We start from the raw sequence: 26,244 nt of genomic DNA, 5'->3' as shown, positions 1-26,244 counted from the left end.
TAACAGAAGTCTGTTTTCAGCCTTCTAACAAGAAGTCACACAAAGCGCAAAAGGAAAAAAAGCTACACAGAAAACATTTATAAACTGTCTCTGTCTCAGCTTGACTCCTGTTAAAGAAGGAAGTAGTACTAATTCTGTCTGTCTTTCTCCCTCCATGTTATGGTATAGACTTGTTTAAGAGTAGGTGTAGTTTTAACCTTGTCCTTCACTTAAGAGTTGGACTCAATAATCCTTGTGGGTCCCTCCCAACTCAGAATATTCTGTGATTCTGTGATTCTGTAAACACTATAGAGCATTGCATGAAAAGTCAGAGTCCATGTGATTCCAAAGTCCTGGACACTTCAGTATCTATTAGTTATTTAGTGAAGCACTGCAAACTCTCTAGTGGTGGGTGTTTTTCCCCATTACCAGATAAGGAAGCATCCAGCAGCCCTGCCTGGAGGATCCCTACCCGCATGCTCAGTGCTCCGCTGGGAGGGGACAACCCCTGCCCAAGCAGTGCTTAGAAGTCTTTGTGGAAAAATGGACAACCTAGAAAAGCCACCTGCACAATGAAAGAAGTAGTAACCAGGTTTAAGCAGTTATTTCTGCATAAATTATGTTTCAAGATTCATTCATCAGTTCTAAACTCAGTAGCAGTGTTAATCCTACAACGACTGGAGTAGTAGCCCTGTATCAGAGATGGTGCCGTTTCTACCAACCCATTGCTCCCTTTACACCTATGCCTCTCATAGCTGGATTTAGAGGTCCTTCCTATACAGAGAGTGGAAGTTCTAAACATTCAGGGACAGCACTGTGTGTGCATTTGTTGTTGGATGGGTGCTTGGTGACAGGAGCTGCTTGGAGCAAAAGTTAGCTGGCCTGCACATGTCCCAGCTCATGGCAGGAATGCCCTTGCTTCTCCTGTATGCTGTGGCCCTAAAATCAGTGCAGCACAGACAGGATTAGCCAGCAGCAATCCAGGCCTCTCGCAGGAGGACTGCTGGTTTTCCATTCCTCAGGTTGGGTCTGCTTGGGGTGAAGTCAAAGGGAGGATGACTTCTTTCCCTAGCACGGCTGCACTCCTGCTGGATGCCTCTCGAGATTTGTACGAGCCGCTCCCCATCCTTATTTTTGAGGTCATCCTTAAACTGAAATTTTAGCTTTTTGGGGAAATTGAAGTCCATATGGAGACAAACGAGACCATTCAAAGAACCACAGGTTCTACAAAGAAAGCAGTCACATTTTCTAGTCTCAGAGAGTACTTTGTATTTCTTTAAACACTATCTAGCAACATTTGATGGATGAAAAGCATGGCAGAGGTCAGGGCCCTGCATGTGCTATGAACAGAGAGCACTTTTTCACCAGAGTCCCCAATACTGTACCAGGGCAGGCTCTTTTATTCATAGTCTACTTATCACAGATGCTAGGAGATGGAAAACACACTCTGAGGGGTCTTGAAACAACCACTACCATCCTATTCAATTTACTTAGTAAACATCTTAGATCTGCCAAAAACCACCTCAGTGAATCTTAACCTTTTCTTCTTCTAGATATGAGCAACTCTGTTTGGGGTTAGTCACATTTGCAGAAAGTAAAAAAAAAAAAAAACAAAACAAAAACAAAACCCCCAAACAAACAAACAAAAAAACCAAACTCCAAACCAAGAACCCAACTTTTCTTAACAAACATTAAAGGTGTTGAGAATTATTCTAGCCTCATCCTCAGCACATTCTTCCACATTTTCAGATCTTGTCACTGGCTCAGCCAGCCAGCATGTGGCCCCTGAAGGCATTGTCATGGCAAGGCACTCTGAAGCCAATTTGGTTAAAACATCCTCCTTCAAAAAGAACCTGTCAGAACAAAGTTCCTGTCAGAACAAAGTTGTTAGAAAGTAGGATGATTGGATTTGGGTAAAACCCCAAACACACTCTCACATTATTTAAAAGCAGAAATGCATGCACTCCAAGGAGTAGCTTAGTGATGTACAGTCCAGAATTGCATCTATCACACTCTCCACTGTCCTCCTACCATACTTTCACTGGCTGGATAAATCAATGCATAGGATAGGACCTAATTTGGTTTTCTGGAATAAAGTTATAATTACATGACCAGTATCTCGAAGAGTTAGTTTTGCAGGATGCTATAATGCAACTTAGGAACAGATACATTTTCTTAAGTATTACTGAAGCAGCTTCTTCTTTGTCAAGTTGAAGCAAACATTTTTCCACCCTAATTTATTGCTGTGGTCCCTATTCTCACATGTTCTACAGCTATTCAGAGCTCTAAACAGTGCTTAAGTACTTGTTAGTGGCGAGTGACCTGCTATCAAAATTGTGTAGTTAATTCAACTTTTTCTTAACTGAAACTTCCTTTCTTTCTAGCTGATATTAAAAAACCCACAGTGTTAGCAAAAATAGGACAGGTTTTTGAAAATGAAGGTTATTCCTATGTCCTGTGAATTACTTGGATTGGAAACAAGGATACAGAATTAGTAAATCATTTATGAAATGCTTTATCAGGAAAAATAATTATTTAATTTCAAAACATCCTTAGTAGTATTTAGTAATATTAAAAAATACTCGCATCTGAACTTTAAAAGCATAAGAAATATTGCTGTTACCTAGAGGAACTTTCAAACCTTCATCATCATTGAAATAAGTAAGATCTACTAAAACATAGCTGGTTTCAGTAATTGCAGACCCACTGCATTGCGTTAACCTCAAATTTGCAATTTAAGGTTAAGGTTAGAGATAAAGGGGAAGATGACAGCAGTCCACCCTTGTTTATCTTGTTTAATTTTTGCCCTAGCCCGAACCAATGACTTTTTCTCTCCAAAGCACTGTTTCAAAAGGGGAACTCTCATATTGCACAAGGACTCTCTACATTTGAGTTTACCTTAAGTCATTTGGAGAAATACTGCTCTGTTAGGGTTTTAACCACTGCCAGCAACAAAGCCTCCATGCAAAGACATTATTTTTGCCAAGCTGCATTCTGTTGCAGAGAGAGACTACTTCTCATACGCGCGGGTGTGAAACAAAACTACTGTTACCTGATTTTCTACACCATTTCTGTACTTCACACTACCCTTTCCTGATATAACTGCTGAGGCTGTGCTGGCTACCTTCTCAGTCTCAGAAAGATTAAGGTCTCAGTTTCAGCTGTGATCTGTTTAAGCTTTTTTTTCCATATGTTTCACTAACTTTGATTTCCATAGACACCATGTGTAGGTCTCACAGTAATAAGTTATTAAGGACTGCAGAGCTATAGAGGAAGGCCAAAGAACATCATTACCCTCACTGAAACAGCTGCAGGAGGAGGAAAAAAAATATACCCAATCCAAAAGCAAAACCTATACACACTCCATTGCTCATTTTTTGCCACTGATAATTTTATTTGCTCTCTGCTAACCAGTGACCACCACAGGAGAAGTGATCTGCCTTTCTGATACTACCAGAGCCAAAAGAAAATTTGGCAAAAATCTTGTAGATCAGATTTTCTATTCTTATTAAAAAAAAAAAATATCTAAAGAACTTCAGTGCCTGTCCCATTCTTTTTCCATGCCATACTAATTGTTGCACGCACACACAGTAATAGCCAAGGTAATTGCCCGGGCAGAGGCCAGCAAATAAGAGCACCACAGAAGGTAACCACAGAAGCTGTGCACTTCAGTATCTCACCACCTTTCAACAGAGAAACATTGTTTTGACATTCCTTGGTTTTGCAGATACTTTTAGAAAGGGCACACAAAATGCAATGGCATCCAAGCTCTGGGTTCAATGGCACATAACTTTTCAGAGCAGCACACAGTGTTGCAGGGCCATTCAATGTCACACTCAGTCGTCTCCCCTTGGCTGTGTGGCTAAACCTCTCTGCATTAAGGGAATGGGAAAAGAGAAAAAAAAAAAACAAACATGAAAGTTTTCAGCAAATGTTACCGAGCTTTTGAATAACACATACAGCTTGGGTGATGCTCTGAGCTTTTCACATACAGCTAGTGATGTCACACTGCGACTGTGACATCAGTGCGGTTCTGACACAGGAGCTCTACCCACGCAGCTTGACTCAATATTTAGTTCTGTAGTTTTCCTACTCCTTCAGAAAAAGATAACTGGGACAGTATGGTGCCAAGTGTCATTCCATTTCCAAGCTCAAGCATATGTACCAAACACCTCCTTTCTAGCGATAGCTTGCCGACTAACTCGGCAGTGTCTCTACTGTGCATCTCCTGTATGCAGGGAGATTTTTGACAAACTGGAAACACACCTACCCAGGCTGGTTAATAATTCTTGTGATAATTAAACACAATTCTTCCCTCCTTTTTTTTTTTTCTTTTTTTTTTTTTTTTTTTTTGAACAGCAATGTGAAAAGAGCAAATCACTTCAAAACAGCATGACATAGAAGTCTAAGACTCTGGCATTATGGGTATTTAGGATGAACTGCTTGAGCCTAGATTTTACCTAGTATTTAAATCCAACTGCTCCTAATGCTCAGCTGGAAGCACACAGACTAAACCCATCCACTTGGGTCAGAACCTTCCCACACGCCCACAAACACAAGTGAAAATTATCCCCCCAAATTTTGCTAATTCACGTAAACCCTTTCTCAAGGGAAAACATGCTCGTCTGCAACTGAGTGGGGGAAGAGTCCCAGAGCACCCCAGAATAAGAACGATGGGCTGTGTCTCCAGTTGACACTGCCTCATGAAAAAATCTTGAGGGTATAGCAATATGTGCAGCATCTATCTGTGGGAGTGTTGTTCACTCCTAAACTAGGGTATGAGCACCCAGATCAGGTAAGCGGCACTGACCCAGTTACCTGCAGAGACTCACCGTGCTGCACTCGCTGCACCCTCAGCGAGGAGGATCACACGGTAACATCAAACCAACCCGTGGAGCTGAATCCAGGTCTGCAGCAGGCCAGCAGCATCCGCTTACACTCGGCAGATGTACTCTGGAGCACGAAAGGCTGGCAGCAAGTAAATATTTCACTCAGCTGAGGTTTTGCCTATACTGCAGAATGAAGTTACCTATAGTGCAGAAGGCAACTGAAACGAGTGTGGGCCAACCCACAGCAAACCAAATCCAACAAATCAAATCTAACAAATTCACCCAGTGAGTCCAGCAGCACTAGCAGGGAAGATGAGGAGAACAGGCTTCAACCCAGGCCAGCAACACAAGCACAAATGCAGGAAGCCCAGCAGGTTGCACATCCTGTTCCACAGCATCACCATGGCTATTCTTAGCTGCAGGAGCTGGTGCAAGGGAAATGCTGGGAAGCTGAGAAACGCTGTAACTAGAAACAGAGCTTGGGTGATGTGGGGGGGGGGGTGGTGTTGCAATTTGGTCTCAGCACTGGTTTAAGGTTTGCGCTGATTGTCACCAAAAAAAAAAAAAAAAAAACCACCAAAACCAAAAATGCATGTATAAACATGCTAACCAAAGTTTCAGTGGCACAGGTTTCATGCCAGGTTTGGGATGGATCAGACTGAGAAGGTGCCTGCTGAAAGTGCTTGTCTGCCTGGGGTCAGACACAGCTTCACTATCATCCTGCCCTTCTCCTGTGGCATCAGCTCCTCCAATGCAAACACAGCAAGGAGCTGTTTTTCTGGGAGCAGGATCTGGTCCTCGAGGTAGTCAGGCAACTATCTGGGGTAGGAGGTCTAGGAATGACATGAGTAAAGGTAGGTGTAAAAGCAAAAGTAAGCTACAGATCTGAAGCTTCCCTTCTATTAATTAAAATTGCCAGAACAGCATGTCTCATAAAGGATATTCATATTAAGTTTAAATCACATCTTTTCATAATGAGGTAGAAGTAGCTTTGGAAAATGGCAGAACTCAAGCTCATGTGCAATGCTTACAGCACATCCAAACACACCCTCCTGTGCATATAACTAATAATATGGGATCACCTTTCCTTGAAGCAGTAAAAGGAGCTGCTGAAGCTGCACCAGTGAAGGGCTCCAAAATGAACTCATCATTGCAAGCTCATTAACAGCTCAAGGCAGGTATTAGTAACCATCTTGCCCTCCTCAGTGCTAGTGCTGGCAGCCGCAGTCAGTCCTTTTCTCCCAACAAACTTCACAAACTGCAGTGTTTCTGAATGAAATCAAATGAAGTCGAAAAGTACCAAAGCATCTTCTGCTCTAAAGTAGCTTTTTTTTCCAAAGACATTAAACAGAATAGTACAGACTTCTATTAGGAAGCCTACCTTATTGACTCTTACGTTAGATATTTAACCACAGTCAATTAACAGGACAAGAAAATTTTTTTATTCTTTTCAGAAGCTGTTTTTCTTACAGGAAAAAAAATGCTTTTTGCATAATTAACCCTGCACATGATACTAGAACTGAGCAACTGTTCTTTTAATTGCACCTGGAATCCAGACGGTTGGAGGCCAGCACTTCACAACTCATTTACTAACCTCCCCTTCTGTTTGTGCGCTTCGCATTTGTTTCTGAGGTTCTGTGAGATGGTGAAAGTGCATTCCAACCAGTTAAATTCCTTCCCAGGAACTGATCTGAGAAAGAAATCCCAACTAAAAGTGTTTGATGTTCAAGAGCTCCATTTATTTTCTCAGCGCTTTAATACTTAAAAAAAAAAAAAAGAACAAAAACCCGAACATTATTATTTATTTTAAAAGAAGGCAAAAAGAAATATCAATGAACAAGCTATGCCAATTATATTTTAACATTGTTCAGAAACAGGATCCAGGACATGAAAAAAAAGAAGCCAAATTAATCCCATGTGCTTTTTGGAGATATATAGATGAAAGATATTTTTCAGTTTTGTGGTTTTGCTCTTCAACTAATTAGACCACACGGTGAATGCAGAAAATATAAATGTGAGCCTGCTATAACATGGTGCTGTACCTCACGGGCAGCTAACCACACAAAGAAAAGGTCACAAGGAATAATCAGACCCTTCTGTTATCAGCAAAGCTATGTTTGATTTAGAAAACTGTCAAGTCTGGCTTTAGCCCAAGCAATTGGAGCATCCACCTCTTTCCATCTAGCTGAGAAAGAAAAAACCAGAGATGCTATGGAGCTGACAACTTAAATGCATACCTAAAAAGGGTGTAACTGATGCTATGCTATGAAACTAAAATAGTCAGAGCATATTTATATGCTTTTAAATATAGTTAGCAGTATTTCCCATTCCCTCCATGTGGAACTCGGAACATCTAGGTAAAAAATTCACCCCCTCTGTCCCCCCAGGTCTCTCCATAGCTGAAGAGATTAGAAAGTGCAGCCAAAGCAGGGGGCAGGGGAATGAGAATGGCAAGAATCTTTATCCCTCCTCCCCAAACTCTACCAAGCAGTGTTTAATAAATTCAGATGGCCTGATTTCAGAAGCAAACAGCAATGTCAGTTTAGCTAAACTTGTTAATAAGTCTTAGGACACTCAGTGAGCTTTTTTCCCTTTCTTTTTTAAGAACGGGGGAAAGGAATAAATCCTGGAATTGTATCAAACTGACAGTGTTTCTGCAGCAAATTTAGAAACACCACAATAGTCCTGATTTTAATACATCCATAAAATCTAGGTACTTTCACTCTGCAAAAGCACTGGCAGAAGCTTTGGACTGACTCCCACAAGTAATTCTTTGCATGCAAGTAAGTACTCGTCAGCCCGATGAAACTACTCAAGAATACAGAAATTTTCAGGAGTGAGCCCCTGCCGTGACTTTTGGGGAGTCACAAGTCGGGGCGAGTTCTTTTACATAACTCTGTGTCTGTCCATACCGCACACCGCGATGCAGCAGCAACAGATACCACCGAAAGCCCAGAATGGCTGTTTAAAGCAACCAAGCTAAAATTATTAGGGGTTCCACAGAAACGATTTACCCTGCTACAAAGGAAGCTTGATGGAGCTGTGGTTAGCCCACTGAGTGTCTGAATTAGTTCTGCACTGCACCTTAGGCGCAGATATAATCTAAGAAGTGATTCTAAAACAGCATGTTCCTGGATGAGACATATAGTAAGTGTAAAATATTTCACCCAGTGACGTTTGGTACATCTCTGATACATTTAATCAGAAGCCTAAACAATCTAGACATTGAAGTACAAACATATTTTTCCTTAAAATCAGTGTTCCATAGGTTTTTTTATTTTAAAAATTTAGGAATGTGATACACAATACAATTAGCTCCCCCTCCATTGCAGTGTTCACTTACATGAGATTCACTAGTTCCATGCTTTGTGGAAAAAAAAAAAAGAGAGACTGTGCAGTGTTTTTGAATGATCTCAGTATTCTGAAACTGTGATCTTCACAACAAATCAAGTCTGTATAATCTCAACAGATCAGGTTAAAAAAAAATCAAGCTCTATCACAAGCTAGTGGGCTACAGTCGGGTCTCATACAGCCAGAAAAAACGGAAAAATTATGTTCCTGCTGCTGCACAGCCACCACCTTGACCTCACTATATGCTTTCAGGGAATTTGCCATGGAAGGCTAAAGAGACTAAAGGGCCCCGTCAACACCAGCTGGTGCCGCACGTGCAACACAGCACATGACAGAGAGACCACGCAACTCCCCCTTCTGCCCCCATCACCATCATCATCATCACATCTTCATCCTGTAATTAAAATAATGAGGGGGAGAGCTTTTTGTCTTTTAAGCTAGCCATTGCCTGCAATGGACACAGAAATAGAAAAATATGACTTCTGGCTCAAAAAGAAAAGATTAAATAGTTTAAAATGGAATAGTGACTACAACTTCATCTATCCAGATGCATTTACTGAGACTGTTAACCAGCGATGGCAACTGTTATGACTTAATAGTTGCTCTGTTTTTATAATAGCAACAGGAGAGAAGTCACAGTCAGTGCTACTATGGTTTGTCTTGCTGGTATCTTTTTAAATAAACTAAAGAGCAGTAGTACTATGGTGCATTAGAGATATACAGCAGGACCTCAACTAATGATTGAGACCAATTTTAAAATAATGATCAAAATAATTAGTGAAAGTTTACCATAAAAAGCAAGGATACACATTTAAAAAAAATAGTACTTTGTTCCTTTCAAAATTTACTTGCTTAATATTCTGTAGTATACTAGCAGTGGTAGCATATTCTGCAAATGTAGTCTCATACAAGATCTCATTTAACAGTCAACTCTAGATCATATACAGGTAACAGAAGAAAGAGTTAAGATAATTCAGACAAAACAAAAACATATATAAATACTATATTAACATATTTAAGTTAGTTTATGAGACTGTACAACAAGCATAAACACAGAAAAAGGGGAGCAATGCTGGTGGCTGTGAAGCACCAACATCCCCAAACCAGCGCAAAGCTGAACCGACCTATCCACACCCTGCAGCTTCCTGCAGATGCATCTGAGCAGCCAAGAGGCAAAATAAGTGCCTGGTGCTGTGCTGCACCCAGGTCAACACACCCTGTGAGAGGGGCTCCTGTGGAACCGGCTGAGTGCCTCTGCTTTTCCAATGCCTTGGCACACAGCACTTGGCCAGTGCACAGCACACGATGCAGGGCTGGTCTGGGCTCTGCAGACTGCACAGTTAATACACAACACTGGTAATCAACCCATGGATAATCGAGAGTTGACTGCAATGCTCTGCTGAGAGGCTGGGTAAGACCACTGACGTGACTTGGGCCAATCCAGGTCCAATGAGCAGCAGGACTATTTTGAACTATTTAGGAGCAATTACGATATGAGACGTAAGAAATGCAAACTAGCAAGGTGTTCTGTATCTGGAGGCAAAGCTACATTCCCTTCACTAACAAAACATTCTTTTTTTAAAAAAAATCTACATTTAAATACTGTTAAAAACCTGAAAACCACAGCATCAAAGAATTTCATAAGGCCAAAACTATTCTCAGTTCCCTCTGGTTGTGCCTAGATATTGCCATACATTTGTAGAAGTAGCAAACACTATGTAATCTAGTATCTTCTAATCTTTTTCAGTGCCTTCCAGTAACAAATCTCAGAGCTCTTCACACAAGAGTTAAGCCTCACAACACCCCTGTGAGGTAGGTATTATCCCCATTTTAAGACAGGGAAACTCAGGCAAAGTGTTTATCATGTCCAGAGTCATAGAACAAACAATGGAAGATCTGAGTTGTTTTCCAGTTTTGAGCATAGGAGAGTCAAATAAGCACAAGACATTGGTTCCCGTACGTAACGCGAGAGTGGATCAAAAGGGCTGGGGTTTTAGATTATATTTCTTATATGTTTTATCTTCAACTCTCACCTAGTCTCTGCCAAATTCACAGAGCCCACTGACCAGTTTCTCCTCTGCTAAGGTGTAAGTTGGCAGCATACTGTAACAGCTTCTTTAGAGCCAGTTGTCAATTAACTGAGTCAAGATTTTAAACCACAGATTTGGATACTTAATAAGTGAAATTATGTGATACATAAACACCTCAAAGTGTGAAATAACAGTGAATGAAATCCTGCTCCCTGTGCCACTTCCTCAAAAGTCCTGGAGGGCTCCTGAGGACACGGTGGGGACCAGGACTGTAGTCACTGCAAGCGCTTCCACTCAACTAGAAGCAAAATGCACCACTGCATTACTTGTTGCGAAGCTGCTGCCTGAGCTGGAAAGCACAAATTATACTGTCCGTGCTTGGCAGACGTTCCCCGACCGCGCACTTACTGACATAACTAATTATTTTGTCTTAGTAAACTCAGCATCAGTTAAATATAAAGCTCCAGCTCTTGATTCACAGCACTGTGAGTCAAGGGTTCTTTAAATATTGAAGACTTCCAAGATACAACTTGGAAGTAAGAAAAGCCACCAGAAAATACACAAAATATGAAAGTATGTGTTACTGTATCAATCAGTCTCACATCTTGATCAGAGAGCAGTATACAGTAGCTTGAACTTCCATTCTGGTAGAAAAAACCCCTTTCACATCTGTTGTTTTCAATTACTTTGCTACCTTACCAAAAGAAGTGGGGACAATTTCTAACAATCACAGGATGTTCTCTTCAAAAAATGCAATAAATTCAGTTGAAAAGCCTTCACATTTATTATTATTACATAGCTTTAAGAAAAATATGTGAAACTGCAAAGTGGTTTCCAGTTTTTAGTAGCTTTCTCTTTTAAAATGTTCTATGAACTTTGGTTTTCTTAGGGCTTCTAAATAAACAATATATTAAAACATCTACAAATCAAATATTAAAGGAAAAAGTAGGTCCAAGAAATATGTAACACAAATCGAGTTCCTACATGCTTATCCCTCAAATACCTTTTCACTTGAAAAAAAAAAAAATCTTAATTTGAAGCACAGCAAAAAGTGTCTCTGCTGAAATGTTGAAACTGGTTTTCTGAAGTTGTTACAGCATAGGTGCACTTTCTGTCTGTCTCAGTCAAACAAAGTCAACACAAACACATTGTATCATGACAGTGACATTATATTCTTTAAAACAAGCATTCTATATTTAGCAATATGACAAGAACAAGGACTTCAGCAATTACACTACTTGGCAAAATTGCAACTCAAAACGTCTGTCTCTTCCTCTTGCAACACAGCTGTTGACAGAGTTACCACAACTCAGGTAGCACCGTTCGGGGAGTTACAAAGATGACTCAAATTGCTCATTTTGATCAGTGTTTGCCTCTAGCTTCACTGAAGGGATGCTCTCCGACTTAGTCCTCCTCGTTTTTGGAAATTCAATGACAACTTCTGAACAAGAAATACTAAGTGACGAAGATTTTTCTGTCTTCTTTGCAGTACTATCTTCCCCTGTTCCGCAACACTGCTTCAAAGCACACTGAGTCCTGCAAGGCAACTCACATTTCCCTCTCCCCGATTCAGAGCCAACGCTGGCAAACTCAGGCTGAATGGTAGTTGCGTGAATCCCTTCGTCATGAAAGATCTCTTTAATGCGCTTTGCCACCATCATGTACGTGGAAGGGTCAGGGCACTTGATGTGAGCAGTGCCAATGATCCTACTGCCTGCTAGTTGCCAAATGTGTAATTCGTGGATTGCTTCAACTCCTTCGAGGGTACGTAACTTTGAGTTCAAAGAATGAACATCTATTTGTTTGGGAACAGTCTGCAGAAGTATAAGGGCTGACTCCCTAAGTAATGGGTAAGTTGTGTAAAGGAGTATACAGACCATAATCAAACAAAGGACAGGATCTAAATATAGCAACCAGCAAGGACCAGCCACTGTAATGCCCTCTTGCTCAGACTTGTTAGCTCTCCCAAGTGTTTGGGATAAAGTAGCATTTTCCATGCAATGATTATTGATACATGGATTAAAGCAAGGCCCATCTTCAGGGCATGGATTCCACAACCCATAAAAGAGCAAGGCATTCACTACCACAATTACTGAACCTAAGGCATCTCCAAAAACATGCAGAAAAACTCCACGCATGTTAAGTTGCGCACTAGAGTCTTCTTCAACCTCCTCTTCATCCAGAGGATAATGGCCAGCATTCCCGTTCACCTGTAGGTCAGCCATGTCATCTTTCATATCACCTGACAAGAAAACAATAAAACCATTAGGCAGATGCTATAATACTACACATTACTGTAATTCTTTATAAAATAATAGCCAACATTAATTAGCATGCCACATCGAGTATGAAACTGAAAAGCAAGCAGCTCTACCCACACACTTAGCAAGATCTTCTCTGTCTGAGAAATATTCAGTTGTCCCAATAAGTGATCTAAAGAGTCTAAAAGGTAACTGTTTCTACATGGAGTTTAAAGATGTAGAGTGGCAAAGAATGAAGATGACCGTGTTTTAATCTATTCTACTGAAAAACTACTGTCACCTTTTCCAGCTGTTTAACCACTTGACTACTCACTGTTTGTTTCTTAAACAAAATGCAGAACTACAGAGCATATGTAAAAAGCTGGTTAAGTAGCTCAGTTAGTTACGTTAGTTCCCTCTTTTGAGACACTAGAAGACTAATCACATTGCTAAAATCTCAAACCATAGGACTGCATTGCTCTTTTGTATTACAATTTGAAGCCAGAAGCTCAAAAGCTGTATGAATACAGCTGTATAGCAGCTTCTTTTCAGGTTCAGAAGTGCATTTTCAAAAGGCTTCTGAATTCAAGGAAAAGGAAGTTTTTCCGAGATGGCGCACGGAGCCAGCAGGACAATCAGCTGAGTTTCTAGGTCTGAAATGCAGAATTTATCAGCAGTATTGAGTATAGGACAGTTTAAGTTATCTCTGAAGCTCTCAGTGGCTATGAACTAGTGTTATTTATATTTCAGAATGTAATTTATAAATAAATAAATAAGTACCAAAATTACACTTTTTATGCAAGTGACATACAGCTTCTGATGTCCAATGCCATATGTCATGGACTGTGCAAAGCATAAACGAACATTTTAGTGCTCTTCTTTGTCAAAACTGTCTGCACTATTTACCATTCCAATACAGCTAACCAGCTACAGGGGAACAAATATACATATCACATTTTCTGAAAGAAAATCATCTTCCGTTGTTTAAATTTGAAAGAATTTTACATGATTAACCTCTTGCTTTACTTCAAAAGTTCTTCCGTGGACACTTCCAGTGCTAAAGAAATGCAACATGCACTGGCCCCTGGCCCGACAAACTGAGACAACAAGCTCTTACTGCTTTTGAGGTTATTCAGTTCAGAGCTTTGTAAACATTAACACGTTAATAAGACCTGCAGCTTCTGCCGCCCTGCTCTCATGGCTGCAATTCTGCAATGGTAAAGTGTGCACGAATCCTTTCCTCTCTGAAGAAGGGGTGGGCTCTTTGAAGGCAGCTGAGCACCGAGTTCCAAGCCTCAGGCTCACTACCTCATGCATCCCGCTTCTGCCCTAAAGCTCCAGCTAAATTTTCCACACTACCTCTAGGAGTTATGGAACATGGGACCTGTAACTTTCCAGAGAAGTCAATAAATTAGAGAAAAATATCTCAGGTTACAGAGTTCAGACCTCAAGGTCCATCATGGAAGCAAGGAAATAGGAATTCTCTGTTCTACATCAAGTGCTTGGAATAAAGGAGAGCTGAAAAGTCAGTAGAGCTGTCTACAAGAAAGGGTAACAGGGAACACAGTTCCAGAAAGCTCTTGAGATTTTTTTTAATGGCAAATGGTTAAAACATTTGCATCTGAAATATGCTCATTGAAATCTAACTATAAACTGATTACTTTACATAAATTGTATGCACAAAAATGCCTGTGCAGGACTAGCCCCTAAGGTTATCCCTTGCTTTCCACTTTCACCTTAGGAAATCAGGGACAACCCCTCTTTGCAATTTCCAGTGAAGGCACAGGACCACCCTAGTCTTTACCTATACATCTTTCACCTTTTCTTCCAAGTCTCCAATCACCTTTACCTGTAACTTTTCCATGGGTAAACTATGAATAACTCCATCCATTACATAATCATGACAGGGCACAGAAGGAAATACAAACTTATTTCAAAGTTTCACTGTGACCAAAATTATGCCCTATTACCACCTAAATACCCACAACAAATTATTTGTTATTGCCAGAAGCACATCCATGAGACATTCCAGACAAATTAGCTCAAAACAGTATACATTTTAAATTCATGCTATAAGGTAATCTTTTGGTCTAACTAGTCCAAAACTTGGCTAAAAGCACAACTTTTCACCATGTAAGAATAATTCTGAAGGCAAGATATCTATCAGACCAACGGTTAAGGGAATTTTACATTGTTTGAAACTAATTATTAGGATATCTTTGTTGGAACTAAACCAACACTAAGAGCTTATTACGTGGTCAAGAAAATGGTGTAGTGTATTCAGAGAAACTCTCCTGTCCTCCTGCAAAACCTGTCTTTCCAAAGCCAACACGGAGTCAGAAAAACAGAAACTGCTAAGTTTCTCAAATGTATACTGGAACCTCTGACCACAGAAAAAATGAAACTGTAGCAAAGTTCACTCTGCTCAATTAAAGCTCCATTGATGTCACCCTGAAACTGAAAGAGAGAGACATGGGTTCCAAAGTCTTAAGCCCCTTCCTCGAGGTGACAAAGGATGCCATATGAATAGAGAAGTGGCAGTCGCACACCTTTCACTCTGCTACCATGCAGGACTTGGGCTTCAACCAAGCAGCTTCAAAATCCAGGCTTCTGGATCCTTCAAAAAATAACCCAAGAAATTCCCACCCACGGAACAGACAGTTTGACCACAATAGGGAAGGGAAGATTTTAAATTTGTGTCTGTGTGAAGCTGAGTGGGAAGATGCATGCTTTAGAAAGCTAAAGAAAACTCATTCCAAGACACCATGCGTGTGCTCTGACACCAGTGAGCTCCACATTCCGACTTCCACAGTTCTGACTGGCAATTTCCAAGACTTCTATTAATACCGATGCCACGAAGACGTACAACATTACTGCAGTGGAATATACTTCAGCATGTTGCGTTCGGGTGGAGAGCAGCTTCTCAGGTACCTGACAAGTAGCTGATAACTGCTCCAATGAAGGAGCCGGGACCAAGGCGCTGAGCTGCGCTCCATTTGATGTGCAGCCAGTTCGGATGGCATTAGGGCAGCGTCTTGTGACAGCTCGTGTCGCTAGGCAAGAAACGCTTGTCATGTGCCTTCCCTAGCAGAACCAACTTTTTTCCCACGGCACACCGCTTTATCCCAAGACTTTCACACTCTGACCTGTCTGCAAGACAAGCATGCAGCTCACGGCATCTGAAGGAAAGGTGCGAGGCAGAGGTGCGACAGTCATGAGCCCAACAGTGCTGCTAAGAAAGTTTCTAGCCTCTTCCCCAGCAGGGGGGACAGGTGGTCCCCGCACAGCCCGCGCCGGGTGTGACCAGGATGCCACCGCCCTACTCGGGGAAAGGACCCCTCCCGCTTTTCTCTGCCTGGATGGGGCAGCGGCGCCGCGGGGCTTACCCAGCTTCTCCTGGCTGACCCCGTTGGAGCTGCTGCAGTTCTCCACCAAGGTGCTGGTCTCCTCGCGGTGCAGCGCTGCCTCCCCGTCCCCGGGCGGCGGCTCGGGCTTGGGGCCGGCGCGGGGGTGCTGCTGCCGGGCGCCGTGCGAGTGCCCGTGCCCGTGGGCGTGCCCGTGGCCCCCGACGCCGTGGTGGTTGAAGAGGCAGAGCCCCAGCAGGTTGATGATGAGCCCCGCCACTCCCACGGCGATGACCACCAGCGGCTGCTGGATCTCGTGGGGCTCGGTGAAGCGCTCGATGGCCTCCAGCAGGATGGTGAAGCAGAGGGCCGTGAGGAACACGGCGTTGACGAGCGCGCCCATCACCTCGGCCCGCACCCACCCGAACGTGTTCTTCTTGGTGGCGCGGGTGCGCTGGGCGAAGCGCACGGCCACCAGCGCCACGACAAGGGCCATCACGTCCGAGAGCATGTGGAAGGAGTCGGAGAGCATGGCCAGGGACGACGTGACGCGGCTCACCGCTACCTCCACCACGAAGAACAGGAAGGTGAGTGCCAGCATGCACAGCAGCCGCGCCCGCCGGTTCTGCCAGCACCGCGGCCCGCCCGGACCCCGCGCCGCCATCCCCCCGCACATCGCGGCTGCCCGGCGGGAATGGTCGGAGCGCGGCGGGCGGTGGGAGCCCCGGGCGCTCGGGCGGCCGCTCCGCTCGGCTGCGCTCGGCTCCGCTCCCCCCGCGCCGCCGCCGCCGCCGCTCCCTCCGCAGGCACCGGGCGAGCAAACTTTGCACCCGAGCCCCCTCACTCTTTCCACACGGAACCCAAGCGCCGCCTCGGCCACGCCCCCGTCCTCGCCCCATTGGCCGCCGCGCCCCCCCCGCCCTGCCGTGCCCTCCCGCCCCCGCGCGCGGCCCCGCTCGCCATTGGCCCGCGCTCCCTCGCGACAGGAGGGCCCCGCCCCGCCCGGTAACGCCCATTGAGCCGCCCATGCCTGGAAAAGCGGAGGGGGCGGTGCCACGCATGACGCGCCGGGGAGCGACCGCTCCGATTGGACGAACCCGCCGGCTTTCCCCGCCCGCCCCGCCCCCGCAGGCCCCGCCCGCGGCGAGCGGGACTCGTGCAAAAGGTGCGCTTCACACGGCCCCGGCCCGGCGCGCGCCCGGGGGCGGGGCTCCCCCTGCGGGCCGGGAGGGGCGGGGCCGCGCCTGAGGGGGCGCTGTGACGTCACGGGCGTGGGGTAGTGAATTTTGTGAGATTTGACCCTTTTTCAGTGAAGTTTGGCCCTTTGTGCAGCCCTTTTTGCTGTTTAATTTTTCTCCCGTTCGTACCACTGAGGACAGTGAGATGAATCACTCATTCATCTCATGAGGCGATCAATAATAACCGATGAGCTACTAAAAAAAACTGGGAGAGAAGAGAGGAGTTTTGCATGAAGTTTTGAGAAGCTGCATAATACGATAGAATAATATACAATAATAATTGTTATTAAGTAATTATTAAATATTATAATTATAATTATTATTATAATTATATAATAATAGAGAAAAAATCAATGCTGAAAGGTCAGTCCCTGGATACTGTTTGGCTTATTGCAGAATCAATTAGGTTGGAAAAGGCCTCTGAGATCATCAGAGCCCACGCTTTGGCCTAACACCACCTTGGGTACTAGACCATGGCACTGAGTGCCACATTCAGTCTCTTCTTACACTTGTGGCTAGGAAAGGGAAAGAAAATGTTTTGAGACATCCAGACAAACAACAACAACAACAACAAAACACATAAAAATGTAATCACAAAAAATTACAAAAAGGCAGAGCTGAGCTCATACTTTGCCCACTGTGTTCCAAGGGAGCCAACAATCACGGCAGCCAGAGAAAGAGTGCCAAAGAATATTCCATAAGGAGAGAGATGGAACAACCAGCCATGGCTCTTTGCAGCTGTAGAGGTGTAGCTGTGTGTGTGAATACACAGAGGCAGGAAGAAAAATGCTGCCCTGAGAAGGAAGATCTAGCAAGACTGCAAAAGCCTGTTGCTACACTTGGAGATTCCAAAGGGATTGTGATCCAAGAGTCTGTGCAAAGACTCTTGACTTCACTTCATTAGTAAAACGACAGAAGGTGTTCACATTTTGACAAGGAAAGATTTATGTGTTCACATTTTGACTAGGCAAGATTTATCAACAAGCATAACTGAGGGCAGTAATTCAGGTCAGGCTTCCCCTGAGCTCGGCAGCGTCCCCGTGAGCCCACATCTGAGCACCACACTGCTCTAATCTGTGTGTGCCATCCCCCCACATTTACTTAACCTGTCTTGCGTGCCAGATGTGGCTTGGGCATCACAGGCACTGCTCTATTGACCTGTGTCCCCGAACCCTGTTGTCTGTGAGATCATGCTTGTGTCAAAATCCAGGTCTGCTCTGGAGCATAGCGGTAGGGACCCACAGGGAATGCTTTAATGACTGTCATAAAGAGAGTCAGCAATTAGATTGCTATAACATTCTCTTCCCCTGCCTGGCTTCCCGTATGCCCTGATGTCACTTACTAAGAAGTAAATAATCAGGAAGCTAACCGGCAATTATATGGAAACGGAACATGCCCGTGTCCTCTCCTCCTCACTCCCACACAAGGCCATTAGTTGGCAAGGAAGAATTACTCAAATTTAGGATATATGGGTCAAAGAAACTGGTACAGCTCAAACCTTTTTTACTGCCTGTTAATGAGGTGGATTATCATTTTACAGGGATTGGTGTTAATCCAATGGAATTTAGATAGGAAGGCAGGGAGGATGAGGAGTTTAATATCTCTCGTTGACTCTGCCTCAGGAATTACTGAAGCTGTTAGTTGGTTGCTCCTGTGATGTCGTCATAGTTTTCTTGATTAAAAGTACTCAGTCCCCTCCTGAGGGAAATAAACAGGATATTGATGTCAGTACCACCCTGATAAATAAAAATTCACCATCACTGAACATAAACTGTGTCAAGAGCTTTGCCTGACTTGAGGAGGGGAGTTAGAGCTTTTTGGGTATCTTTCTTGGTATGTAAACAATGTCCAGATCAATTTGTGACCCTTTTAACATTTCTTCACTGCGAGACCTCCTAATCTGCTCAAGGATACCCATACCACTGATCCGTGTGCTGCAGTCTTCCCCTTACAGGATGGCATGCTCTTGATCCTTATCCATGTCCAGGAATAGCTTTTCTTCCCACTATACCAGGCTGAATGCTTAATTCCTTTTGGGGCCAAGAGCCACAAGACATGGACCATATACCTTAGGAGAATGGGAGGGGATGGTTTCTTCTCAGGCGGGGAGTAACAGTGTTCCTCAGGCCTTCCACTGCTCCCCGAGGAATAGGACTGCGCATGTAGTTTTACCCATCAGCCACCATTGTCTCCAGGGCCTTCCAACACAGGGGCTTTAACGTATAATTGCCCTGTGGCAGCCCAGTCCCGCTGCTGGACATGACAGGCACAGACCGGCAGCTGGATCACACAGCAGTTCACATCGCTATGACTTCCCCACACATCGCTACGACTCTTTCTCATGACCCAGTGTGCTGCATGCTGCTGTTTCCAGGCCTTTCCATTCTATTACCGTACACCAAAAGCCAAGAGAACCAGGGATCGTTCCTAAATTTAGGGCTGCCCATCTGGCAACACTATCAATTTTAAGGTTAATAGGAAAGTGACTGATAATGGTACCTAATGACACCATAAATGGTTTGTTACAGAAGAACATTTTGTTCCTGCTTATGCTTTTGAGGAGAATACTTTGTCTTCAAAGTAGGGAGGACTCAGGGGTTTTTGTTGTGTTTTCTTTTTTAGGCTTCCAGGCATTGTTTGTGACTCACACAATTCTTTCTCGGCTCAGCTTCTGATCCACACATGTGGAAGGACCCATCTAAAATCTGTTTACTTATCATAAATGCTCTGTGTTCTGAGGGGAGAAGTAACTCTGGGTCTCTGCCACGCAGCTTCATACCACCCCAGAACCAGCTGCCAGGGCTCAACAGAAAGCTGCTGCTTGTCGCCTGTTCTGAGAGGAAATGTATTGTACAGAGTGCTGCGGAGCTCTCCTAAGCCAGCTGAGCACTGTAAGAAGAACAGGACTTTGGTTGGGAGTTTTGCTATTACTCAGCATATTTGCTGAGTAAATAAAGTCACTGCTTTTTTCCTTTGAATTTCTGCATAGGTTTGCAAGTGGAGAGATCACCACCACGGAGGGCTCTTCATCACTCCATGCCTTTCCACTTGGAAAAGGTGAAACCCTGCATATAAAATGCTGATGCAGTCACGTATTACAGAGCACACTGCCTCCTTTTAACACCTAACTTTTCCCCTTTCTGTGCAGTCATCAGACCTGTCTGCTTTTAATGAGGGCTTGTGGGACTCTGGCAAACATGACTCCATCTATCTGTTCCACTTCAAGGCTGTCAGTGTTCATTTTAGGCTGCGTTTCTTGCAGCCAATGTCTCTCCCTGGTAGATGCCCTTTCAAGGTTTCTTCAAATTAGGTCCACTCAGCAACACCAAAGCCAACAGAAGCATTCACTGTCCAGTTACCTACATAAACAAGTTTGTTCCTTGTGATGAAAAATAAAACAAATGAAAAGTGAATATTACTGTTCACATTGCTCTGCGTGGAATTTACTGTTATGTCCTGATTCAGGAAAGCAGTTTTATCAAGGAAAGGACTTAGATATGTGTTTATAGTTAATTAAAAGGACTTCTTTGAACAGAGGTGAGTTAAGCATGAGCTTATATGCTTTTGTTTGCGACCTGTGAAGAAAGACTACAGCTATAATTGACATTAAGATAGGAAATGAAGGACACCTTGCTCTATAAAGAGATTTCTTCTACATGGTTACAACGTCTGTGAAATATGGGCTCTTTGGAATTAGTAGAACTCCAGACAAGTTGAGGGGGTCAGTAGATCATCCACTACACCTCTTCTGAACCTTGCAAAGCAGATTAAAAAACCCACTTTTTTCCCTTCCAAGATATTTTTACCCTAATAAAGAAACAACTGGTTTTTAAAATATGCCTTTCTTATGTCCAGTTGTGGTCTTTCTACTTCAGTTATTTTGCTTTCTTACTCTCAAGCCATTCATTTGATCCAATGGCATTCGAAGACCTCTTAACTGCTTCATGACTTCTGGCACAATTAACTGCACAACCAATCTATAACTCTTCCTAATAAACAGTTGTTTTTTTCTGGTGGGCTTAAGACCATGTCCTGTCTGCTTTGATTACCAATTTGTCTGCTCATGAGACAATTAGTATTTTCTTAAAATCCACAACTAGGCAGGCAAAACAGTTGCTCTAATCAGCTGTGAAGTTAATACTAATAAGATATTTGTAGAGCTAATACCTTATTCAGCCAATGCTCAAGGCTCAAGTGGATCCTACTAGAAAAATCACCACCATATTAATCATTAAAGGAAAAAAGTCAGGGAAACTTGTGGTGTTACTCACTTTTGCACATAGTGTGGCTCTCTGCTGGAAAGACAGTAACAATGATTCAACAGGGACAGGAAAATTCTGTTAATATGGAATTCTAGAATGAAAAATATTCTTTTCAGCCAATTGGTTGGTAACATTTTTAATTGTTACTGACATAAATTATCTTTCATATGGCATTTTAATAAATCATATTGTTAACTCTGCTTTTTATTACCTTTAGAAAGAACATGAGATTGCTCCCTGTAATCCAAGCCAGTTCTTTTGGAGCTGTGGCAATGAGTGTCAATGAATTAATGGGTAATTGCCAAGGACAGGCACTGAGAGATATGTGCTAATCACTGTAGCACCTGTTCCACCTATCTTCAGTATCAGGCCCTGTCAGAAAACATACGATACTTTCTGTCATCTGAGTTGGTTATCGGGGCAGGGATTTTCACTGTCACTCTAGGAAAAAGGATTTCATTAGTGTAGGATCTCTAAAAGTCTTTTGTTGGAAAAAGATCACTCAGATCCTTCGAGGTAAGTACCTACAGGAACATGTAATACTGTAGGAAGTCATAAACGTGCATGTTGTGGCATTGGAAAAGTCAGTTCAAAACTAGTTCAACAAGTGCAGCTTTGAATTGTGCGAGGGTGCAGAGCACCTCCGTGCAATGCTGCCAAAGAAGAAGTGCCCTATGGTGGCACATTTTGCCCTGACAAATGGGGCTATGCTGGTACACCTCTGTGTCTCCTGAGAACTCAGTGACATCAAGGGAACATTGTGCAAAGAGCCGACTTTGGTGCCAGGGACTGAACTAGGCAATGTTAGAACATGGTACGAGAACAGTGTTGGCCCAGAAGAGGAAGATCCCCGGGCAAACTGGAATGGAAGCTGTCACGCTGGCTGTGTATATACGGAGTTTACAGGGTGGTTCCTGGCACAGCCATGAGCACAGGATATGGCACATCCTATAATTTCTACTCTGCAAGACAGGCCTGCCTGCAGCAAAGGGCCTGGTGGCACAGGACGTGTAGGGCATGCTCAGGCACAGGGGCCCCTGTGCAACACACTTTGATGGGCTCCCACTCTGACCTGGCACCAACAGGTCTGATCTGGAGGGCAGCCTCAGGCTCACCCTCCATCAGCAATCCAGGTACTCCTGGTGTTTCCAGCCAACTCGCCTACCCACACATCGCTGCTGCTCTTGCTGCCACAACACACATCAGGCAAGAGCTGCACCCTTCTGTCTTGACACAAAGTCTTTTTTATGTAAAGTCGTTCAAGTGGCTGAGCAATAGCATATTCATCATTTTACCATTTGTGTATTAGATATTAACTACATCAGCTTGACATGGATGAATTTCACTTTATTTCACAATAAATGCTGATGCTTTTATTTGGAATGTGCTGCGATCCTGACTCTGAGACCTGCTGGACACCGCTCCTTTTTGCAGACACCAAATGTGACCTTCATATAAGGACAGAGACATGAAGGCCTCTTTGAAGGATCAATTGTATTTGATGTTTGTCAAATCATATCCCAAGGCAGTAAGCATAGACATGTTAACTTCATGTTCTGTAACTAAATCTATTCATTTTCAGAACTGCCTTCCACAGAGAGCATTTTGTGGTCAACTTAAGCTGGTCCAAATAAAAGCCGGTGCCAAAAAGGGCCACCACAATTCCTTTTCAGAATTACATTCCTGCTCCCAATCAGGCCTCAGATCTAGAAATTAGGGCATGTGAGGGGCATCAGCTTTGCCTGACAGCGTAACCAAAACCGAATTCTTTTTCTTCATCATTACTTTTCAGCCAGTTCAGCAAGTTAATCCTATTTACCTAGCACTGCAGGATTGCTAGAGCTGACATGCAGAACCATGTGGTTGGGGCAGGGAAAAGTGTGTGACCGTATACTGGCAACAGCTGATGCTGATCCTGAAACCACAGCCTCAACTGGACAATAATGGAGGGATTCATGCTTGGGAATTGGCAGCTGACACACAAACATCTTCAGATCACGAGTCTCCCTTCAGAGTCAGCAGAGATCTAATCACACTTGTCAGTGGAGTCTGCAATGTGGTTTATCTCCTCCTACAGTGCTGTGTACTTGATTAGATGAATCCCATCCTTAGAGTGCGCATTTCTGTCGTGGATTATAAAGAAAGTCTGGTGTGAATTGCTTGGAGATTAGGTCAATGGCTAATGAGATGACTCCTGCCACAAGTGTTAGTTCTGCCCATTTTAAAACAAGGATTTTTCTTATTCATGCATTAAAGCATGAACTAAGTGAGCTCTTTAATGTCACAAACTGAATAATGTCAGAAGGAAGAGTAGAATCCAGTGGTCTGTCCTGCTAGTATTAACACTTACAGCAATATATTACAAATGTGATGTTCAAAGCTGTGTCTCCAAGCTAAAATTCATAGGCATAGAGGAAGTGTTTTCATTTAATCAGTCCTGGGCAGTAGACAGTTCCCTCAGAAGCAAACACAAGACGTGGCTGCTTTTGGAAAGCAGGTCATTTGTGTAGGTGATTAAGCATGGAGGAGCCTCACTTGGGGCATGAGTTTTCAAAACACTTTCATTTAAATCTTACAAGCTGATTCTATACAGTTCGTTATGAATGGCTATTTGCATAGCAAAATAGCAACTCTGAACACTGCTTCTTGCAAGCTTTATTTGTGTAGACCTGCTTTATATCTAGCCGGATATTTTGATCTTAATGTTCACATCAGCATGGATGGATTAAATTATGTGCTACGTACAGTACCTGCAGAGCCAATGGAGGGAACCCATTTCTATCACTGCTAAGATGACAAAGCAATGATCAAACACAGCAGTTACCGTGGCTGTCCCAGGAAGGACTTGTCAGTCAAGTTTCCAAGTAATCTGTTTGTGAAATACGTGCTCCGTCTCCCTTACTGACTAACAATGTATATTATCTGTTTAGTTAACTGTGGGGATAAAGGTCTTTTTTCCTGTCATTTGTCAAGCTCTTGTGCAAAAAGCTGCAGTTAAACTGTGTATAACCTTAGGATCCTGAACAGTGCCAACTAAAGTTCTAGGAATATGCTTATTCAGTTTTTTATTAGCCACATATAGTAGGCATACTTTGTGCCTTTGCCAATTAGATAAACCAGAGCCTATCTCTTTCTTGGAAATTTCCTTGTAGAAAGATATTCTCCTTGTAAACAGGGGAATATATAAATAAGCAAAATACGTGCCTATTTGATGAGCAGCTTCACAGCACACCAGTGTTGTTATTACACAGGTACATGCATTTTACACCACTGTAGTGATATAAAGTCACCATAAACGCTATCAAAATACATAAAGACACTACTGTTAAAAGCCAATGAATTAGTAGATCTTTTTCAAACTGGTCTTCAGAGCTTCTGTGTTGTTAGTAGTTATATCAAACACCTTTGTACCTAATCCTAAGTGGGAAAAATGTTTCCCGTATGATGTTTCAGACTCATAGAGACTCGATTGCAGCATATAAGCACACAGAAAGGCAGCCAATAGTGTTTGTGTGTTCATGTTTCCCCAAGGAGTTGTAACAGACTGGGCTGACACAGTCCTCCATGGGAGGCAGCCATATCAGTGGATTCTTCTTCAGGACACTCTGCGTGTGTGAACAAGGATTTGGGTGTGCACGTGTGTGGCCCCTCCTGAAATCTTCTGTATGGCAACATGCAGGCAGAATGTAGGCTGGGAAGTGTTATGGGGGGGGGAGAGGAGGAGCTGCTTGATCTCTGTCATTATAGTTTGCCATAGCCATATGTGATGGGTTCCCGGCATTGACTCTGTCCTGCTCTAGCAGTCAGGGCAACAGGGGCAGTCTGGCAATGCTACATGGCCCAGCACTTCCTACCAGGGTGTGTAGCATGAGTGAGCCTTCTCTCTACTGAGGTGACTCATCCCCACATTCCATAGCATCCTCCTGACCTCCTTAGTCCTCCTGGCCTCCTTAGTCTCTCTCTGACCTGTAACTGTGTCACACAGCCTGTTTGTGCTGTTTGGGATGGTGACACAGGTCCCAGCACGTGGACGTCACTCTCTGGTAGCCAAAGCCCAGTGCTCAGCCTGCCTGTGGGAGGGAGCAACCAGTTACAGCAGCTCAGTGCTGTACCCTCTGACTGACATGCCTCAGTGTAACCCCAAACTTGGAGATGGCTCTGCTTCATGTTTCTTTGTTATCTGCTCCACCCAGCAAGGGAACCCTCTGGGTCAGTGGGATAGCATGGGTGCTTGGAGATCCTCCTGCCTGCAGCATGGCAACCAGCACAGGTGGTTCACTCCTGCACAGGTGTTTTTCTGGGAGAGATGGAGCCTTTTGAGGGGAATGATAATCTCCAGCTCTTCCTTTCAAGACTGCCTGCACAGCCTTTGGGTGTGCCTGAGTGCCATGATCTACAGAGTCTGCACTCAGCTTGCTGAAGTCACCGAGGTGGCAAAACAGCTAATAATTAAACCTGCTTTTTCAGTTTTACTGCTGGAGAAATGCTTCTGTGGCAAGGCACTGAGAAGAGTACAATACTCCTTTCACATCAAAAGAATATGCAGATACCCAAAGTAAATACTGGCCTGCATTGAGCACACTAATTTCTGTGCTGCTATCTACTTACCCTGATGGTTTCAGTGAACTGAGTGCTTCAGCCCTCTAAACAGTTCCCAGCACAGCAGTCAAACAAACAATGTAATATTCTGGGTTTTATTTGTTCCAGATTAAAAAAGAAAGGGTGACTGAAAAATACAAAGGAAATGGAGCAGAGAGTCAAGATGGAACAAAGACAGCGAGAGAGAGGGAAAAATCAAAAGCAAGTAATAGGCAGTGTTAGATTTAGTAATTTCTTCTAATTCCAAAGTTCTTGCTTTCTTCCGCCAGCCTCACTTGATTGTTGGGCAGTAAGGGTGGTTTCTACAGGTTTCTCTTTAGTTAAAATTATTTGTTTATAAGACATATTATTTGTAATAAACACAAGGGTATC

General features: G+C 43.4%; 2 protein-coding genes and 1 long non-coding RNA gene across 3 annotated transcripts in view; 1 reads left to right on the top strand and 2 right to left on the bottom strand.

The window, feature by feature from the left end:
* RD3 (RD3 regulator of GUCY2D) overlaps positions 1–4,828 on the bottom strand; it is a 68,451-nt gene extending 63,623 nt beyond the window's left edge. Inside the window, exon 1 of the mRNA XM_039381410.1 lies at positions 4,812–4,828. The gene's annotated coding sequence lies outside the window, so the exon portion shown is untranslated. The remainder of the gene's footprint in view (positions 1–4,811) is intronic.
* A 3,156-nt stretch (positions 4,829–7,984) lies between these two features.
* On the bottom strand, positions 7,985–16,576 carry SLC30A1 (solute carrier family 30 member 1). The gene is made up of 2 exons (XM_027723721.2): positions 15,816–16,576; positions 7,985–12,431 (listed from the first exon to the last, which is right to left on the bottom strand). Exons 1-2 carry the CDS (start codon positions 16,447–16,449, stop codon positions 11,521–11,523), a joined length of 1,545 nt encoding a protein of 514 aa, XP_027579522.1. The 5' UTR covers positions 16,450–16,576; the 3' UTR covers positions 7,985–11,520.
* Positions 16,577–19,772: 3,196 nt separating this feature from the next.
* Positions 19,773–20,424, top strand: LOC120323267. The gene is made up of 2 exons (XR_005563572.1): positions 19,773–19,902; positions 20,001–20,424. It is a non-coding gene; the product is annotated as an uncharacterized LOC120323267 (long non-coding RNA).
* The last annotated feature ends 5,820 nt before the right edge of the window (positions 20,425–26,244 follow it).

This window comes from Pipra filicauda, unplaced genomic scaffold (assembly GCF_003945595.2).
Source record: "Pipra filicauda isolate LSUMZ 115617 unplaced genomic scaffold, ASM394559v2 scaffold221_size1283894_pilon, whole genome shotgun sequence".
In the NCBI taxonomy this organism is placed as follows: domain Eukaryota; kingdom Metazoa; phylum Chordata; class Aves; order Passeriformes; family Pipridae; genus Pipra; species Pipra filicauda.
Note: the sequence above shows the minus strand (reverse complement) of the source record. Positions and strands in the feature narration are given on the sequence as shown.

Coding starts and splice junctions, on each gene's coding strand:
- SLC30A1 (XM_027723721.2), bottom strand. CDS start 16,449: ATGTGCGGGGGGATGGCGGCGCGGGGTCCGGGCGGGCCGCGGTGCTGG. Junction 12,432..15,815: donor GGTCAGCCAGGAGAAGCTGG/GTAAGCCCCGCG, acceptor TTTTCTTGTCAG/GTGATATGAAAGATGACATG.